Raw genomic sequence first — 21,937 nt, 5'->3', positions numbered from 1 at the left:
TGATTTAAAATTTTCGAGATCAACCTTTCCTCATGCAGTGAATATTACATCCTGAGCTATAATTTTCACTTATTGTATTGTATTTTGTCTCTCTAATAGTTTGCACATAAGTGAATTTTTTTAATTTATTACACAGAATATCGAGGTTCTGCTAAGCTGAGCAGTGCTTGTACGATATACAATATTTAATTAGCTGAAGATTAAATGATAGATTAGTGAATAGCTAAACATGAGGAATACTTGATTGCTTGGGCCAGACACACAAAACATATGATAAGAGACTGTTGTTTTGTGTACCTGCAACAATTATACATCCTTGATTATCTAAAATATTATTACACAACATAAGTTTCCTCTCTTCACTAAATTAGTTAACTGGTTAAGTAGAATTTATTTTTTTGACTCCTGAAGAAAAATGAGTATACACATTTAAAAATAAATAACTTAGGGTACTGGTATTTGACTCCTGAAGAAAAATGAGTATACACATTTAAAAATAAATAACTTAGGGTACTGGTATGTTGATGGTAGTGACAGCAGGATGGTACTTTTCCCACATAGGTCTAGAAAATTTGAACCCGCAATACAACATTTGAATTTATTTTACAAATCCATTGTGTCACTTGTAATTTAGTTCTTTTCCATCATAATTACTGCTTATGTCTGGTCACATTGGTCTTGTAGCAACAAAGGTCAATATGACAAATAAGATAATGTATAGAATGGTCAGCTACGAGTTAACAATGTGTACTTCTTGTTTGGGAATTGGCATTTAATGCAGCCTAGAATAGCTGATATCACTGAATATTTTCCAAAAGTCACAGTTAAAAGAGCATCTGTTTCCTTTCAGAATAAAATGCATTAAAGCATTTATTGTTACTTGATATATTTTTCTGTATATTCAAATTAAAAGTTTTATTCTAATTAATTTATTAGGTCATATTCAAGGTCACGATCATGCAGCTACAGCCAGAGTGAGAGTCATAGTCGCAGCAGAAGTCATAGTAGGTCCAGAACTTATTCTAGATCAAGTTCAAAATCGCCATCACATTCACGATCCTGTTCTCAGAGTCCCAGGAAAAGTAACAGCTTGAGTAGATCACAATCAAAATCTCCAGTTAGGAATGTTAATGGCTCTCCCAAACTTGAAGATGAGGGATAAAATATTGCATTTTGTCAACCTGTTAGGTACCAAAATGTTTCTTGTATAAAATAGTAATTAATCTTTAAAAAAAGTAACATCATACTGCTTAAATTTTTAAATTAAATGCAGTCTTTGTTCTCCTTTCTCAGTCAATCATATGCATTGCAGGAATATCTAAATTTTTGTTAAGTTTTGTGTTACCACTCAGGTTTATTACATGTGGTTTTTGACGAGCATTAAACCATTTTGCAGGAGGGAGATATATTTTGTCTAGGATTTCTGAGTAATTATCTTTCTGAATTGTAGATGATGTGGGATTGTCTAAATTATTTTATTTAAAAGTCAAAATACTTATCAGCTAAAATTATTCTTTCTTGAATCCAAAATTAAGTAATTTTTTTAGAAACGATTTATGTACTGTTATTATTCTACACAGGCATGGATATAATGCAATGTGCATGCTTGCATTTCCTTACTTGTTCATTTGTGTATATTCATTGATAAAATAAGGCTTTTATGAACACAAAACACCAATTACTAAAATATGTGCTTATGTTTATTCTAATAAATTCATGAATTTTTAATTTCATCTTACTCTGTTGGATTTCATGGTGTCTTATCTTCATTTGTATTACTGGAACTCCCAATAAATCTCTGACAGGTCACTCGTGTCCTTGTTGATGCTAGAAATTTAACACACGGTAGATCCACCCCATAACCAAATATCCCTGCTCTACCACTTGTGTTAAGTACTTCACTAAAGAGGAATATTTATAACTTCAATGTCCCTCCCCTGTACAACTTCAAATAAATTGCAGTCAAATCAGCAACAGTGGTTTTGAAGTAACTGTCATATACAAGCAGTTCCATGTGACATTCTCTCTCTCTAGATGACAATGATCGAACTAGTTATATAACATACCACTCTTTATACTAATTCATGTGCCAGATATTTTATCAACAATTGTTTTTATATGAATCATTTGTGTAATGTTTGAATCTATTATTATTTAGAATGAGTTGTTTTTGTATGAATCATTTGTGTAATGTTTGAATCTATTATTATTTAGAATGAGTTGTTTTTGTGCACCATCAAATTATTATACTGGCACCTCCATGTAGTCCTAAGACTCATCGCGAGAGACCCAACCTATCATACCTCTCCTTGAACCCATTAACAGCTATAGCACTCACAAATGACTCTGGCAACCCATTCCATTAATTCAAAGGATGACCCCTTGTTCTGGTCCCTCTAGCCAAGTGATGAAACATTTCCCCTGCAAAATCCTTTAAGCAACTTAATGTTTCTATCATATCCCCTCTTTTTCTCCTATCAACCACCTTCTGCAATCCACACACCTTCAATCTTTCCTCATCCCCAAGAAACCCAGGGGATCAGACTTGAGCACAGTAATCCAGATGTGGGTGTATCAAGGCTTTATCTCTACTTGTTACTGTAATCTTATTGGCTAATTTAGCAACCTTAGCAATATGTCCTCTAAATCTCTAGCTTCATCTATTTCGTAGAGTACAGTGCCAAAAAATGTGATACACAGCTTGTAATCTATTTATCCCAAAATGCATAACTTGACATTAAACTGGCAGCCTATTTAAATCTTCCTGCAAGCTCTCCACATCATCATGGTTAACTATTATTCCACCTAATTTTGCATCATCAGCAAACAACTGAATATTTCCTTTATCATTTATGTATAAATTAAACAGCAATGGTCCCAGCACTGAACCTTGTGGCAGACAGCTAGTCACCTGTTTTTGTCTCGATTCTGCCCCTCCATATACCACTTTTTTGATATCTGACCAGCAGCCACTCTCTTATCCATCCCCATTAGTTCTAATTTGTGTAACGGTGTTCCATGTGGTATTCTGTCAGATGCCTTTGCCAAATCATCATGTAGCCATTTCCTTTATTATAAAAAGTTAGCAAATTACTAAGGCATGACCGACCCTTCACAAAGCCATGTTGACTCTCATACAGTAGCATATTTTTATCAACTCATTCTTGAATTCTCGTTTTTACTAATTTTTCTAGTACTTTTATCACCATGCCTGAGATACTGATTGTCTATAATTTGCTACTGTAGTTTTAGAACCTCCCTTATGCAAAGGAATAATTTTGCCCTCTTTCCACTCCCTTGGAACTCTACCAGAGTTGAGACTTAAACAGCTTAGTCAAAGGCATTGCCAGTTCCCTTACACATTCTTGTAAAACCCGAGCTGATATCCGAATATTTTGGGAATATCGAAGTGATAGGTGAATTTCATTGTCTGGTGCAAACCCATACTTTCCCTCCCTTATGTGTGCTGTTCATAATCAAGCTTGTAAAAAATCATTTCAAGGCTTCTGGTTCCAGCTCAGATGTTAATTTGAGCAAATTAATTCTGAGTGGAAACTGTGTTGTCAGCAAAAAATGCAACTAGATAGTTTTTCTACTGAAAACTAACTACTCATGAAGGATGATCATTAATTGAAGTCATCTTTCTCATGTTACAAGAATGATAGAAAATTGCATAGTTTTAACAACAAAAAGCACCTTAAGGCAGATGCTTGAGGAACAGAAACCTCTTTGCATCCAAGAAATTTGGGTTCCCACTCAGACTTAGGAATAACATCCACATTGATTGTTGGGGGGAGATGTTCCTTTCTAACTACCATAGAAGATGAACATTAACCAACTTTTCTAAGGTCATACAGGATCATCTAATTAGAGACAGGACATTTAAGTTTTGGTTCTTTCTCAGGCTTTATGAAGTCACTGTATGAATGAATAAATATGTTGTTTGTTGGAGCACTTACATATCAAACGCTAGATAAATGTGAGAGAAAGACCCACACACACACAAACTTCTAAGGAATACAGAGAACTGAGATGGATTATTTCTGACAATATTTCCCATGCTCATCTAGATACTGAACAAAATGAGGATGAGCTGACAATTGGGAATTTATCCAACTGTGACCAAAAGAAAATAATGGTATAAAATGTCTCAACTGGCATCATTAGTTTCTGTCAAGGGAGCAGGCCAAATAAAGAAGTCAGCTACTGGAACAAATTCAAACATTAGTTTTAACAAAACAAAAACAGGTAAGATTCTTTTTTTAAACAGTCAGTACATAATTGCTCATCCCAATTCTCACTTTAATATTAAAGGCATTAATATGGAGGTGGTCCGTCCTTTACTATAAGCCTTTAAACTTCTAGGAAGGCTTTTCCACTGGATTTTGGTACATTGCTGCATAAATTATCTTCCATTCTTCCAAAAGAGAGTTGGTAAGGTTTATCAATGGTGTCAGGTGATTCATCCTTGCTCACAATCAGCATTCCAATTTACCCCAAAGGTATTCAGTGGGTTTGATATCAGAGGTCTATGCAGGCCAGTGAGGTTCTTGAATACAGAGACATTGCTGTGTTGAAGGGCTTTCACTGAACTGTTACCATAAAGTAGGAAGCACGTAATTGTCTAGAACAGTGTTTCTAGAAGTGTGGTACACGTACCCCCTAGGGTATGCGAAAGATCTTCAGGATCATGCAAAGATGGAGCAAGCTCCCTCACTAACTTTAATATTCTTTCATAATGTAAAACCCAGCTCCTAAGAGATGTATATATATTGTTTTACATTATGAGAAGAGGTCACTACTCAGACCAGTTTCAACCTTTTTTGAGATCTCATCAGTGAGTAGGTAGACCTGGAATATCAAGGTTTTAAGTGAACAGAAACTTATATACATCTACTGGAACAAATTTGCTTGCATGGAGTTGCCCTGGTGTTGTACTATCCAAGTGATCATTTACACTTGGTTCCGCCAATAGTTTTTTCGGCATTGAAACTCTATGGATTTCGACCCTAGTTTCGTACCCTGCTATAAAATAAAACAGGATTTAACATCTCCCTCTTAATTAACAAATTCGCTGGGAAAAGAGCCTTTCGACTTATCTTTGTAGTATATATTTTCAGTTTTTTTCTGAAAGTAGGGAGTGGTTCTTTATATCAGCAAACTATTGTAAGTCAGTCGATCTCATATCTCTCTCTCGCACTACGATTTTTTAGCTTTAATTTTGGGGGAAAAGTGCGAGTTATCTTCGAGTAAATACGGTAAATTTTTTTTAGCTTCCAAATTCTTAAGTATGCATCATTAGTTAAAGACTGGATTTACAAAACGCACAAAAGAGAGCAATATAGCAAATACAAGTAGCTGTAAGCGACAAAAAAATGTTGATATTGCATCTGGATCAAATAAAATTGATGAGTGTCGTCTGACATCTCTAGAGAACCAACTAGGAAGAAGATGAAAAATCTTCGTAAGTATGATATGAATTACTTGAAATGTGGATTTTCGTGGACGGGAAATGAAGAGGAACCTATTCCAAATTTTGTTCTATTAAAAATAAATCATTTCTTTGTTTACATGACCATATAAATTCAAATAAAATAGACATTTACAATGAAATATACTTTATTTATTTATTATTTTGATAAAGGGATACATGGTAATAATCAAAATTTACGAAGGGGTACGTGGATATCTGAAGTTTGAGAAACACTGGTCTAGAATGTCATTATAGGCCACAGCATTAAGATTCCCCATCACTGGAAATAAGGGGGGGGGGGGGGGGGCATCTGGAACCATGATAAACATTCCCAGGCAATGATACCTCCTCCAAACTTCACAATTGACACAACACATTAGGCAGGAAGCATTCACCTGGCATCTGCTGAAGCATGATTTATCACCCTAGAGAATGCATTTCTAGTGTCCAATGGCAGGGAGCTTTACACCACTCCACATGACCCTTGCTAATGTCAGGTTTGTAAATAATTTCTTGGTATCTTTAATTTATATTATAACTAAGGGGAAAACTTCCAACAACTATCTTTAATCTAGAGTATTTTAATAATAATGTTGCGACACCTTTTGGCTACTTGTATATGAAAATGACTTCATCCTTAGTATGACATCTAGGTCTGGCTCCCACTGATGCGACCTCAAAAGTCAAAACTTGTCTGGGTAGTGATCCTTCCCATAATGTATAGCATTATACATATCTGCAAGGATATGTGTGCTTTTCATTATGGGATACTAGGGCAAGTGATGTGAAGTCATTAGCTTCGATATATATACTTGCTGCCCCAGTCCTGAAAATACTTTAGGTGCAAACTTTGTTTGCTTACACTTGGATAAAGGATTAAACCATGTTCTTCTCCAGTTCCCAATGAACATTGCTTGTTGAAGCATATTTAAAACTGGGAAAGTGTTCAACTTCAAATAGGCATGTTTTTTTTTTTTTTTTTTTTCACCATGCACTTTAGCACTCAGTGGTCCTGCTTGGTTGCAATTGTTGCTCCAGATCACAGAAAACTAAATTCCTGCAACGGTAGATTCCTATGATAGTACGATGTTTAAAGCCACTGAGCTCTTTGCTTAGCCCATTTTAATGTTTGAGCCAAGTTTATAAAGCGTATATAGCTATATCCACTACTGCAAAGGGGTGTCTAGATATTTTTGATGAGTAGTGTATGATCAGGAAGTAATCCACTGAACACAAAGGTAATTTTGAATGGTTAGTAATATTTCAGCACAATTTTTAGTTTAGATAAACAACAGAATGAGCAAAGATAGCATGGAGTTGAATATATGAAATAAGAAGTTAGTCAAAACATTAAAACAGCTACTTGCAAGAAACTATTTAACATATGGATCCGAGCTAGATTAGCAAAACAAGTGTTCTCTGCCAGAGGAAGACTTAAGATATAGACTTAAGACTCGACACTCAGGGGCTACCCTGAGTGTTGAGTCTTCAAAAGGGGGGGAGGCTCCGCCCCCTGGCACCTCAAATATCTCCACACTCTCTTGGAACTTGTACTGTTGTAACTCTTATTAAACAGGTATGCCAGTTTCCTTTAAACATTTGGTGATATGTTATCAAATCTATTTCCTCAAATACCTCCTGGTAACTCACAATTAAGCCGTCCTTTACACTTAAGTTCCTGAGGATAAAACACCCTTATAAACTGATCACTGAATACCTCAACAATGTCTTCTGCAGCAGTTACCATTTTCATCCATTAACATAAATTTTCCTTCTGTTTGCCACATATCTAAAAAACTCTAGGGTTTATCATTATCAATTAATAAATACTTTGGTAAATACAGAACAAGAGAAGTATATAAGATGATCAGAAACATCAACAAGAAATGGAGTCCAAAGCAGAGACCCCTAAATAATGAAAGTGGTCAAATCTTGATGAACACAAAAGAAATAGGAGAGAGATGAACAAGACTACTGCTCAGAGTTATAAGACACAGATGTTGAGGTCCCAAAGAAGTTAATTGATGAAAACATCACCACCAAGCACAGATGGAGAAACAGGTACTGAGGAATGAGGTTATAAAGGCAGTAAAACACCTACATAACTATACAGTATAAGCCCTGGGATTGATGAGATTACTGGAGAGATTTTGAAACATTGTGCAATAGATAAACTGTACCAATTCTGTACAAAACACCAACAGAATGGACAAGATCAATCCCAATACCTATTCACGAAAAAAGGACTGCAAAAATTACAAAACAGTATCTAACAAGTCAAGTTAATGTATTTATGATGACATTAACTGAAAGAATAAACTAATGGAAGAAAATCTGTAAGACGAGCAATAAGTACTGTGCACCAAATACTAGTGTTAATACCTGTTTTGCTGACTTTCAGAAAGTGGCATGGAGTGGACAAGAACATGATGTCTCTTGCAGAGGCTGCAGTGAGAAACTATGGAGAAATATGAAGATGGTTCCAGACAATAAGACCCAATATCCTTAAGCATCTTTATCCTGCTTTTAGAAAGAAAAATGGATGTCGTAAAGGATAATTTCAATTCAAGGTACTAGGGTGATTTGTAGATGACAAAGAAGGAAAGAGATATGGGCTGATATGAACATTAATAAAACAAAAACAATTGTTTTGATGAAACAGCAATTAAAGGTCAGCTAGAAAAGGTTAGAAACTTCACATACCAAGGGAGCAACATAAAGCATGATTTAAACTGCAAAAAAGAAATAAGATACCAGATAACAAAAGCAAATCAGTGAGCCTTCCCATAAAGCTGAGATTGTTGAAAACATGCATATTCACAAGGTAACAAATGCACTGTATTGTAAAGGAAACTAAAGTTTCTTGGACATATCTGCAGAATGATGAAAACCTTGATGCTTGGCAATAGTGGGTAGATGATGTGAAAAGTTTGCAAGATTTGAGTCATCTGGCAGTGGACAAAGAAAAGTGAAACAGGCATTGGACCCATGGGCAATGATGACAGCCAATGCAACAATTACCAAAAGTACACTTCTTCAGTATTATCCCTTCCCCCCAAATAGTTTTGTACATTAGTAAAAATAAAATACAAAAATAAGTGGAACATTAATGTAATCCCACTTAATAAATTATTTTCATTATATATGAAAGGATGCAAACTATATATTCATTGCCAGCCCACGATACATTAGTATTGTGGGCTGGCTTATGAATTAGATAATTCAAAAACACTGTTTAAGCTTTGAATAAACAGGATAATGTTCTCCAAGTGGACAAGGAAATTCATCTCACTTTGATCAATCTACAAATACCCTAAATGAATTGTATCCTTCTTTATGCTTAATTCATTAAAGACGAATAACCACCATGACATAATACATAATAAAAAATTACAGAACTCCAGGTGCTCACCCTCAACACATGCATACCCCATGGTCTTAATCAATAAATAGTTTATCATCCAGGTTGTTCTGGAAGCTTGAAATGACATGCAATTCTTTTCAAGGTTTCCAGATTAATTATATTAGACTGCTTGCAGTGTTAATATACTATAGGTTTCTATGACCTTTCGCAAGTGTAATCCATCTATACGGATTATGTTCAATAATGATGTTTTCTTTGTTGAGAGTTAGCTCATCTGCAGGATTATATAACCCTAGAACTTTTGTATATACCCTTAACATTCCTCACATTCTAAATGGGATTCAAGTTACTCCTAAACAATACACCACTGTTTCAGAAATACTTAGCTATTGGTTTCTATTTCCAGAAGTAACAAAGGCGGCACATTAATATAATACATCATCTTTGTAACTTGTGGAATATTACAACAGCTTAGCAATCCTTATGCCCATTTTTTTCCCCTCCCTTCAAAAGTATATTATCATTATAAGAAAAATTATTTCTCGGAATGTCTTAAATATGTAGAAATAAAATTCAGTGTAGCTGAATTTGTGTATGTATTTTTAAGCATTGATCAACCTACATAAGTCTGGGAAGAAAAAAGAACTTTCATTTAAGTAGCTTAAAACAACAAAAGATTACAAACACTTAAAATATACGCGTGTGTGTGTATATATATATTTATATATAGTATGTACAACACTAAATTCTGTTCATACAATTACAAATAACAGTTGTTAACCAAATGCTAGAAATTTTTGTTGAGATTCTTGTCAGGCACTGACTTCACAATAATTTACATATCACACAAAGAAACAAGGCATTAAGACTTTTGGTACTGAAAGACAAAAGCACTTTCTTTCCACACTATTACAATAAACTGTGGCAACAAGTCAATCTTGGTTTGTATAAGAACAAGCTGCACATAATATCCTGAAAGGGATATGTCAGAGATTGCACCTGCCCATTTTTCCTTTACTCCTTAAGTTTGAGTTACACTTTTACCCACTGTCAAGAGTTTCGTGTACATATATGGTACAAATTAGTTATTGATACATTACAAGCTTTGTGCAGAGAACAACAACATATGCACAGCTGTCAGGTTTTCCTTGAAATCAAAGCTAAATATATCCGAGTGTATATGAAACAAATAACATACAGCATGTTTTTAACTATTAGTTAATATTGTAACAGCCACTGACTGCATATAAGCTGCCGAATAAGTAAATCTTCTTCCAAAATATTTGAATTACTAAAAAAATCAATATATGAAAAGACAAATATGAGTATTCTTTTGTCTGTTCTATTTATCAAAGTGTGCATGCTAACCTACAAGAAAAACTAAATAAGCACTGTCTTTTCTTCTTACTCTAAACATTTGTACAGCTTTAATACAGTATGTAATTTAAGTTGTGCTCCTTGTCAACATTTGTTCACACAATGCCAGGCATGGCACATTATCTCCCATCAACCCGTACCAATTGGTGTGAAATAATTAAGTCTACAAGTTAAGGTGAAGCATCTGCTGGAAATAATTCCCAAAGAGGCTAGCAGGTGAACATTCTTAAGTAGGTGGAACAGTCAGAGTAAACTGCGACATACTCTGAGCTGCTATATACATTATTCATCGACATCAAGTTGGGCACAGCACTGAAAAGGAGAAAAAAAAACAACTATAGCAATTACATTTCAACTGTAAGAAACAAAAAAAAAAAAAAAAACACAGCTTATAGATAAAAAAAATACTGCAGTAATTACCATTTATCCAACTCTCAGTACAGCATTATGTAATTGTACTTCAGTTATCAGAACAGCAAATTGCCTTCCTAATGTGGTTTATATCAAATTTCAATTTACCAGCCAAACAAAGGTTTTGTTTTTTTCAAATAAAATCTTGCTATTTCAAATGATTAAATTGTTTAAAAAGTTTACAGTGACAGGAAGGTGTGAAATATCTGACCCTAATTTTGTAAAATAAAGCATGCTGCTCATTCAGAATGCTAAACAAGTGATTAATTAAGTAGAACACATATCCTAAACCTTCACACAAAAGAACATACAGATAGCTTATGTCTATACATGAATGCTAGGAGTATCAGGAAAAAAAGGGGTTAGAGTTTGTTGCCTTAGTCAATATGTTGGGACCTGGGTATCAAAATCAGGCATACTAACTGGTATCGAGAGGAAAGGAGGGGGGGGGGGTGCTGCTAATGATATCAGATAACTTGAATCTAGTTAGTATTGAGACCTATGATCGTAATACTAGTAACAGTTAGTTTGAGCAGGGCCTGTTCTAATAGGTGTGCAGGAAGCCAATGGAATAAATTCGATATAGCCAATAGTTAATTTAAAAAAGCAATATTCCTAAATTGACATGAGAGCAGAATAAAAGTGGTGTGACCTCTCAGATTGCAATTAAGTGAAGTCTTAAAAAGTTTAAATGATACATTAGCTGATAATATATCATTTAAATGATATATTAGCTGATAATATATCAATGAGCCTGCGTAGCTCAGTGGATGTGGCGTTTGCACACCGCCGCACGAAGGAAGACTTGGTTTCGAGTCTAGTCGAGACTAGAGGAAATTTTTCTAAGCCTTTTTTTGACCGGTTCCAGAGTTAGTCGATCTCTGGCACAGGCAAGCAGGTTTTTCCTCCCGGAAACTCAAGAAAATCTACCGTAGAACCCACATTAAATATATTGTGTTAGGGACCACGAGATGGCGGCACATTTGAGCCGTCTCTCTCTTCACTGCGCACCGCTTAATTAGTGATAGCCTTGGGCACCAGTGGAGATTGAACTGCCCACTCAGTCTCCAAAAGTTAGATAGGGCTAAATGGCCTCGCCTACTCCCGTATACGGGAATAAAAAGGCATTAGCCGATTTTTTTTTTTTTTGATTAGCTGATAATTCCAAATACATGAAAACAAAACATACAGCTCACTGTTTGTTCGATCAGATTGCTTCTTTCAAGTTCATTTAATCAATTGTTATATGGAACGATATTCTGTCAAAAGTTGATGTAAGCAAAATGTTGCAGTCTCCTGAATCTAATATAAATGAATCTCTTAATGGTTTGGGTGAGCTCGTTAAATTTTTAAGGGCAGCTAAATGCGATGAAGCATTTAATACTTATATTAAAGTAAAGACTCAAACATTTTAGCTAAAGAAGTAAACGTAGTATCCGAATTTCCAGTTGTGAGGAACAGAACTAAAGTTTGCCACTTAGATTATGAAAGTCCAGATGAACTTGATGAAGAAATAAAAAAATTCAAAAGAATTGTTCAGAATACAATTTTATCTAGTAATTGTTGATACTCCATTAAATTCCATTAAGGAAAGATTTGAAATTCTGAATGAATGTAATAATGTATTGAAATTTCTTTATGAATTCAGAGAAATGACCGAAGAAAAAAATTAAAAAATCTTGTGTTGATTTAGATGTTTCCCTTCAAATTAATAAAAATGATGAATATATTAATGGTTTTGAGCTCTTCAATGAGCTGATAATGTACAGAACTTTTAGCGGTGGTAGCATTACAGAAACTGACCCATTAAAAATTTTTTTGATGTCATCATTTCCAAATCTATTTATAGCTTTGAGAATTTTCCTCATATTACCTGTTAGTGTAGCATCAGGTGAAAGGAGCTTTTCGAAATTCAAACTTATAAAAACATCAATGACTTAGGATTGCTAGCAACAGAAAAGGATTTGTCTGAAAAATTAGAATTATCAAATGTTATTGATGATTTTGCAAATAAAAAAGCAATGTTCTGACGTAATGAATCTGTTTGATATAATTTATACATTCATTGTACTTTTTCTATTTTTTATAAAATTAAAATAAACAGCCTACAGTATATAAAACATTTTATGAATTTTCCTTTGTCAATTAGTCTAACATTATACTGTCATAAAAATGTACTAATATTAATTTTCTGATCTGCATTGTTAGGGTAAGGCTACACTAGTTGTTCTGTACAAATTTTTTCCATCAACTTGGCTATCACCATTCTTGCATGTGTTCTATTCACTGCTGTACATGTTCAGAAAAAAAACACTAGTGTAGCCTTACCCTCAAGGGCGGCAATTATCTCTAACACGCAGGTGTCTAACAGTCTAAAACCGGCCCTGAGTTTGAGGTCAAACACATAGTGGGTTGTTGTTACAAACCAGGTAGATGGGTTACTAGTGTTGAAGAAATGCATCGCCAAATAAAGATGGGTGCAAAAAAGAGTAATCATAATGAGAGACATTGAGTAGCAGTAAAATCTTAAGAATGAAACTGAATTTATTCTGTTTCAAGACAATTTTCTCAAGCAGCATGTGACCGAAGGAACTTGAAATCAAAGAATGTTAGATTTGACCAAAGTGTCAGAGGGTGTTTCAGTTAAAGGCATAACTATTCTTCCTCCAGTTGGTGACAGTGATCAAATTTATGAATGTTCCATGCTGAAATTATTACCAAATGAGGAGTATACCGAGCTCAGCTCAATGGGAAGCATTTAAAAAATACTTAAACGATGCAATATCAGAACTTGTCTGGAGAGTTCGAAGAATAAATAGGGTAGGAGTCAAATGGATGTGTAATCTTATCAAGCAAGAGATTTGTAAGAAAAGCATGATGTGTTATGAAAATTACAAACAGCAGGCCAGAAGCATCAACTGTTGTATGGAAAGCTAAGTCTTGCATATGAAACGAAACTAGCTCTGCAAGCTAAAGATAACCCCCAAAGAATTCTATCGATAGTCTGCAAATAATAGAAAGAATAAATCTGCTACATGAAGATGGTGAGAGTATGATAGATGCAGAAGAGGTCGTTCAACTAATGAGTGAACCTTGTGTATGCAGCATTCAGTTCACTGCTACCTCTTCACTGGATGAAAAAGCTCAGGTGTATGTGGAGGAGGTATTAGAGCTGTTGCACAAACTGAATAAGAATTCAGCAATAGGGACTAATGAGATATTAGCACAGGTGCTAAAAGAGTGTTCAGCTGAACTAGTTATTCCTTCAATATATACAACTACTGACCATCAGTATCTCAGGATAGGTGAAGATTTTGGAAAAGGGGTTTAGGGCTTGCATTTCAGAAATAGGTTGAGAGAGAATCTCTAGTTTGCAATGAACAGCATGGGTAAGGTCATGTTTGAGTAGCTTGCTCGCATTCTATAATAATGTTACCATAAGGGGAATGAATACACCATGATATTTTTGGATTTTGTTCTCCAATGCAAGAGCTTTAGCAAAATCCAAAAGTATCATGTTGTATCTATTCCCCTCGTCTAACTCAACCATAACATTAACATAAAATAAAATGAGCAAGTTACTCAAAACATGACTGTTCATTTCTAATTATATTACATTATATTTAATATAATATAAAATATAATATAATGTCAACTTATTTCTGTACACACACATGATAAATCAACAAAATGCATTTCGTACTTTAACTTGAGATATAATCCCACTGATGCCTTAAGAATATGGAGTCCAAAAGTAGCCGAGATATTTAATTACTAAAGTAATAAAAAATCTCAACCACTTTTGGACTCGGTATTCTTTTTGGCTGGGCGAAAGCATTCTCTGACCATTAAGCCATGAGTTCAAATTGTATGTCACTTAAAGCATTCAGAAACATCCATGGCATATGGTAACCTAAAGAAATCCCAGATTAACTAATCTTATCTTCAAGCTTTCGAGATTGTATGAGTATATGGTATATCCATGGAATACACAAAATTTACAAAATTAATTTCATCTACTAGTTCTGCAGAAGCTGTGGAGCTTCCTTATTCAGGATAAAGGTAACATAAAAGATGTTAAATATACAGACCATTAAACTGCATCATTCAAAATGTAAAAACCCATTGCAAATAGTTTCCAGTAAACACCACAACCAGAATTTATATATACATGTCAAACAAGCTTTATTGTATTTTATATTTGATACTTAGTAATGAAACCCATTGCTAAGTTCAACCATTTTATATATATAAGAACAGACTGCTAGTGATTGAATATTGAAACAATTAAAATTTGTCTTTGTGGGTAAAAAATAATTTCCGATGCTTCTCAAACATTGAATACAGCTATTACATGATATGAAAGGTTAAACTAGATTATCACTTTTTCTGTGCATCTATACTATTATGTGTGTGTGTGTGTGCATGTGTTTACCCATACACAGAGTGCAACTCATTACACACTTCTTCATGGATGTCTGTGAAGCTGACTTTTTTTTTTTTTTTTTTTTTTTTTTTTTAACTCCAGCCAGAAGATGGTGCAAAACCCAAAGCATAGTGTGGAACAAGTGGTTAAGAAGTAAAGAACATACTGATGCATTTATTGAAACAACTGGAGGTTGCAATCCTCAAAGAAAATAGCATGAACACCCTTCCAGATAGTGAATGGCAGATAAAATGAGACAAGAAGTTGATTCAATGGGTTTAAAGCAATGAGCAGGTGATCGGTAGCTGCACATGTTTTTACAATTTAGAGGGCAAAAGGAGGAATGACTGAAAGAAGAACAATGCCTGTGAAAAAACCTGCAGAAAAGGCATAAGCCAAAACAGAGAATAATTTTTAACACAGTGTGTGAGAATAATTATTAACCAGATTGTCCTCTTCTAGATAGTATTTTTAGTGATATTAAAAATATTTCCACACACACACACTGATGGTGTGATGTTTATTTCAGTATGAAATTTCTGTGCTTTTCATTAAAGTTTATTACTTATGGTTATTATTATTTTTTTCCCTGTTGTTTTCTCATATCTTTACGATTCTTTTCAGCTGGAAATGACTATGATGATACATGGATATGGGGTAAAATGCTTGTGCATCAGCATATTACATGATCATTAGCCATTTCTATATCCTTCAACAAATACACAATAAGTTTCTGTGGGTGCTGATATGTGTGCAAAACATTTTTAACATCTGCTTGAAAAGCTATTTGACATTATGTGTCATTTAATCCATGTGCTATGATAGAGGCAGTGGGAGAAGGAAGAGATACCTTTCATACACTTCAACTGTTGTGCAATAGCTTTCTATAAATGCAACACATACACACACACACTCACACACACATATATATATACAGAACACTTTTGAAATCAGTTTCTGTGGGTGCTGATATGTGTGCAAAACATTTTTAACATCTGCTTGAAAAGCTATTTGACATTATGTGTCATTTAATCCATGTGCTATGATAGAGGCAGTGGGAGAAGGAAGAGATACCTTTCATACACTTCAACTGTTGTGCAATAGCTTTCTATAAATGCAACACATACACACACACATATATATATATACAGAACACTTTTGAAATCAGCAGGAAAGCCCTTTAAAAGCATGTCATTTGGGGGATTTGATTCTTGTAGCACCCACCCTCACCAGTGGAGACAACATACAGATTATAATCAAATTCTTTAAGCCATGCTACGAGAAGGCGCCATACCAAGTTTGACGTGTATAGCTTTTGCTATTTAGGAGATTGCATGACATGGACACTGAAGAATATAATATAAAATTAAATATCACAAAAGACTTTTACCTTTAAGAATGTAGTCCGTCAGCAATGCAGGAACAGCTGGATTATCTTCATTAATAGCCCTCAAAACTAAAAAAATGAAACATTTATATGAAAGCAATGATAACTAACACTTAGTTTTATTCTTTAAAACGCAGTTGACTCTCACTAACATCATTATTACAAACTCACTATAGCAAAATAGCAAACTACCCAAAAAAGTCAACAGAAGTCTCAGACCCACAAGGGGTTATGCGAGACTCAGATCGCATAGAAAAAGTAGGGTTATGTTCTGAAATCGTTTTTTTAATTATACAATGACATATTCCAACAAAAAATATTTTTATTTAATTCAGGTGATTCATGTAAAGTTAAGAAAACAAACTATGAAACAAAATACAAATTGTGCGTAAACTTCATTGCACATAGTGCATAATTAATTGTCATCACTGTCTTCAAAACTAAAAGAACGTAGAGTTCTTTGATTTACTTAGATTAATTAACACAAATGTATTAGAGAGATCAATAAGGGTGAAGAATTTAGTAATAACATCTTAGAAAGATACCACAGAAGCCACTATATACTGCCAGTGAGAGGACATGGAAGATGGCAAAATTGGTGCAAGTTGCATTTTTAAAAAAAAAAAAAAAAAAATATATGGAACCGCTAAGTAGGACACTATGATAAGAGTAATAATCCCTAGAACCTAGTTCAATATCAGATGGTAATACCAGAAATTATATTCGTAAGGTTAGATGGACAATGCTAAGAAAAATTCAGTATAGCTACACAACTATTCCTATTGTAGCACGCTCAGGATTTAATCTGGGGGGGGAGTAGACAATTTCAGAATGCAGGTAACCCTCGTATAACGCAAGTGTCAAGTTCCACATAAATGGCGGGTTATGCGAGACTCAGATCGCATAGAAAAAGTAGGGTTATGTTCTGAAATCGTTTTTTTAATTATATAAACAATGACATATTCCAACAAAAATTATTTTTATTTAATTCAGGTGATTCATGTAAAGTTAAGAAAACATATAAACTATGAAACAAAATACAAATTGTACGTAAACTTCATTGCACATAGTGCATAATTAATTGTCATCACTGTCTTCAAAACTAAAAGAACGTAGATGTTCTTTATTTACGAGTGGCTGGACATCGTCATCACTTGAAATCTCTTGGACATCAAAATAGCAAACTACCCAAAAAAGTCAACAGAAGTCTCAGACCCAAAAGGGGAATGAGTTCTTTGATTTACTTAGATTAATTAACACAATGTATAATTCTTATTGCATACTTCGGCTCATTTATTATCAAGAAGTCAGTAATAAGAACTTGCTTACCGTTATGCTGCAATTTTTTTTTATTAAGTTTATAATATGGAGCTAAACAAATATCCAATTGTCTTGTGAATTTTCTGGAGCGCTCCACTGAGGGACCATTTTCCGTAAAATAACTTCCTAACTTTCTTGCCATGTCCAATCCTTCTGCTAATTTCTTTAACGGATAATGATCCGATCATCACAATCAGAATCATTGGCAGAACTTTCCCTGCCATTGGGTTCGACGTCATCTATTAATCATACCAGTTCCTCCTAATTTAAATCTATTTCCCCAAGAATTAATTCATTAATTTCGTTTTCAATGATATTGCAAAAGCCCTCTATGTGGCCATTACTAAAAAAATAAAATTGTTACATAAAAAAGCATTACATATTGTAACTCACCCGAAAATAAACTGCGATTAACACACTTATGATTTTTAATGCGCTTTCCTAGCAGAAAACGAAGACAACTTATACAGTAAACAATTGATGTACATGCGTGCTTTCCCCTAATATAAATTCGATACTTATAACTACATTATTTTTAAGGCTTGCAGTGAATAATATATGAAAAGATAAAGAGTTACAATTTGTAGACCGTGTTTTTATCGAAACCATGTTGTTTAAGTACAGTGTTATGCGAGGGTTACCTGTACACACTATGCATCGTATATGACCTACGACTGAGCATCTGCAATAATCACTAATTCGACACAACATGAATAAAAAATAGGAAAATATTTTTGGAAAATTTTCTAGTTTTTTTTCCCCCTTTTTCTTTTTTTTTGGGGGGGGGGGGGAGGAGGAGGGCCCTCCCCACTGGTCCATGCAAGCTTGCTATAGTGAGTGAACTATATTTCATTTCTGAAATAATGGACTATTTTGCAAGAGCTATTACATTTTGAATTAACTATATCATAATATGATATAGTTAATTCAAAATTAATTCAAGTCTGTTTTTTTTTTGTTCATTCTGAATGTTATTTAGCACATTAGAAGTTTTTCCGCTTGGTTATACTATAAATTAAATTATTGCACCTGAAGTATTTTCAGGACTGGACAACTCTTATATAGAAGCTAATGACTTCACTTCACTTGCCTTAGTATCCCATAATGCAAGGCACATATCCTTATATCCTTACAGACATGTATAATACTATGCATTATGGGAAGGGTCACTACCTAGACTGGTTTTGATCTTTATTGAGGTCTCATCAGTGGGAGCCAGACTCAGAGGTGATACCAAGGTTGAAGTAATGTAGAAGTCATATTTCCATACACATGTATTCAAAAAAATAAGTAAAATAAATAAAAAACTTGAAATTAATTTGAGTCAATAACCAATACTGAATTAACCTGGTACAAAAATCAGTGAATACAAATCTTTCTGGTCACATTTGGAAGACCTGGAAGCATTGAAGTTTTCCAATTGCATTACCAGAATCCAGTACAAAGTTAACCTTTTAATGTGCCTTTAAATCTATCTTTACCATATTTATTTTTCAACCATGTCAAGTAAACTTGCACACTTTTGGATAAATGGGTCATTTAATCCAAGTATGCAAAGAACATCGAAGATAAATTGGTAACTTGCAAGCTGCAAAACCCTGCTAAGTATGTTATCAATACACATCAATGATTTCCACTGGATGAAGTTGAGGGGTTTATTACATCAAAGTAGATTTTTCCTAGAAAATTATTCCAAATGACCTGTAAAACATTACTCTGTTCTTCTAACAAATATGATAATAGTGAACCATCAAAATTCTAATCAGTGATTATAACATCCTACATCAAATTGACAAGGTCATCATCAACTTACAACTGCAAATGTTTTCACCCATGAGTTATGGCTAATTATAAAACTTACAAAATTATGTATCATTATTAATCATTTGGGTAAGCAGATCTAAGAGTACAAAACAAGAAAAGACAAAAGTATGAATTTCTTTATAAATACCAATTTCTACAGAATTGATGAGTAACAAACAAAAAAAAAAAAAAAGTAGAACTCAGTTATAAAGAATTCCACGGGACCGCATATATTTGTTCGTAAACTATTATTCATTATATCCAAGAAGGTCATAATTTGAGAGAATTAAAAATGTTTTCAGATTTTTCTCAGCATAGGTATTGGGTAACATAAATACATATAAAGAACAAAATTTATTTTTAAAACTTCACATTTTTACATAAAAAATCATCAAGCGTGCTTTGTTTTGCACAAGACGCATATTTCATACGTTTGAAATTGTTCCTTATACCACTAAGATGCTTGAATGTGTCGCCTGAACTTACAGATCGCGATTCCATAAATCTTGTTAAAATATGTAAAGCACTTTCTGCTTCACACCAGGTAATGATTTTCTCATTGCTATTTTCTTCCTCGGAGTCACTACTACTATTATCTTCTTCTGGTGTATGAGATATTTGTTTTAAGATGTCAGCGTCTGTCGGTATACCCGAAGTTGCGACGCCATTATCAATGTCTATAAAATTATCAATCTCTGCGCACGTTTCAAAATTGTTCAAGTTTCGCGCTTTTAAATACGCTGATAACGGTAAGTAATCCTCTATCTTCTTCAGATTCACACTCGTATTCCACAAGACCGGCTTTCTTAAAACAGTTTTGTATCGTAGACGATGACACCAAATTCTAAGCATCACTCATTAAACGTATTGCGTGAAGTACACTGATCTTCGAGTCGTAAGCATAAGCATTTTCCACGGATTTTTCTCTGTATTCTATCAGTTCCAAGACTAACAGACGACTAAAATGGGATTTAAAACATCTAATTATGCCTTGATCAAGTGGTTGCAAGACAGATGTCACATTTGGTGGCAAAAAAACAAGTTTTATGTTTGTTAAATTAGCCACTACAGGATGGGCAGGAGAGCTGGCTATCAATAACAAAATTTTCCGGTTTTCACTGCGATTTTTATCCCACTTGCGAATTTCATTTTCGAAAATTGAAGATGTCATCCAGGCCTTCTTATTCGTTGTATAATCAACGGGAAGTTTCTTTATGTTTTTAAAGCATCTAGGCTTTGCCGATTTTCCAATTACAAGAAGCTTTCTTTTATCGCTACCGGTCATGTTTGCACAAACTAAAACTGTGGGTCTATTTTTGATAAGTTTTCCGCCAATGCACTTTTCGTTTATCGGGCGTTAAATTATAAAAAAAAAAAACCCTACTTCGTCTGCATTATAAATGTTGTTGTATCCATACCTTCGTTTGATGTCCGGCCATACATTCTTGATCCAGTCAGAAACAACGTTTTTGTCAATGGACAACGCCTCGCCACTTATTTTTGCGTAGACAATATTGTTTCTGTTCTTAAAGCGATCAATCCACCCGTTGTTGCATTTAAAATCACTATAACCAAGTTGAACAGCAAATTTTTTGGCTTGAACTTTCAAAATTGGTCCACTAATAGGTAAGCCAGTGGTTCTTTGCACTTTAAACCACGAAAGAAGTGCCTCGTCAACGTCACTTTTATTACACTTTTTAAGTTTTTTACACTTCGATAAATTGTTTTCAAAAGCTTTCAGAGTCAACTTGTGATTCTTCCAAATTGTTGATATTGTAGATAGGGACAAACCATACTTCTTTGCTACTGTCAGATTTGATTGGCCACTTTCCACCTCCTGTATAATTTCTACTTTTTCGGAAACCGATAAAATTTTCCATTTGACTCCCGACATATTTCCACAACCAGAAAATGCATACGTACGAAATGTCAGTAAAGGAACGACTAATGTGTATTATTCGTTCGTTATTCGCGTGAAACGAATTCGTAATAAACATGAAATACATGCATTAAATCAAATGTAATTCAAACCTTCAAAATTATTCGTTATAAACGAGTTCTACTGTGTGTGTGTATATATATATATATATATATATATATATATATATTTAAATATAAGGGTGACCATAAAATAACTTTCCCTGTTTGGAGGCATCTGTAAGCTAAAACCAATAAATGGAATGAGACCAAATTTTATATTGAGACTTTTGAAGGCATGGGGAGATGATTTCCGCGAAAAAAAAAAGATTTAGTACCAAAAATCGTCGGTAGGGAAAATTTTGGTGCTGGCGGAACTGAAAACAAGCGGATAATTACATTAAAGCCAGATAAAATGGAATAATAACATTTCGACAGTGTAAGCGACAGCCGCGTCAC

The 21,937-nt window shown here is 34.1% G+C and overlaps 2 protein-coding genes across 10 annotated transcripts in view; one reads left to right on the top strand and one right to left on the bottom strand.

Moving 5' to 3' along the window:
- Positions 1–15,999, top strand: part of LOC150101392 (serine-arginine protein 55-like) — a 247,624-nt gene extending 231,625 nt beyond the window's left edge. For 4 of the 7 annotated variants that reach the window (XM_090400001.1, XM_090399995.1, XM_090399998.1 and 1 more), the window contains one exon: positions 937–1,807. In XM_090400001.1, the coding sequence (XP_090256127.1) occupies positions 937–1,162 (226 nt within the window). In that variant the 3' untranslated portion in view covers positions 1,163–1,807. Of the gene's footprint in view, positions 1–936; positions 1,808–15,153 lie in introns of those variants that run through there. The other 3 variants (XM_090399999.1, XM_090400002.1, XM_090400000.1) reach the window with 3 other exon arrangements.
- The window catches only part of LOC150101391 (fasciculation and elongation protein zeta-2-like), a 253,210-nt gene continuing 240,693 nt past the window's right edge, over positions 9,421–21,937 (bottom strand). For 2 of the 3 annotated variants that reach the window (XM_090399993.1, XM_090399992.1), the window contains exons 8-10: positions 16,442–16,507; positions 12,499–12,593; positions 9,421–10,526 (exon numbers count right to left, since the gene is read on the bottom strand). In XM_090399993.1, coding sequence (XP_090256119.1) covers positions 12,544–12,593; positions 16,442–16,507 — 116 coding nt within the window. In that variant the 3' untranslated portion in view covers positions 9,421–10,526; positions 12,499–12,543. The remainder of the gene's footprint in view (positions 10,527–12,498; positions 12,594–16,441; positions 16,508–21,937) is intronic. The other variant, XM_090399994.1, reaches the window with a different exon arrangement.

Source organism: Typopeltis vanoorti, chromosome 11 (assembly GCF_054136105.1).
Source record: "Typopeltis vanoorti isolate ZY-2024b chromosome 11, IOZ_Tvanoo_1.0, whole genome shotgun sequence".
Taxonomy (NCBI): domain Eukaryota; kingdom Metazoa; phylum Arthropoda; class Arachnida; order Uropygi; family Thelyphonidae; genus Typopeltis; species Typopeltis vanoorti.
This window is presented reverse-complemented; position numbering and strand designations above follow the sequence as displayed.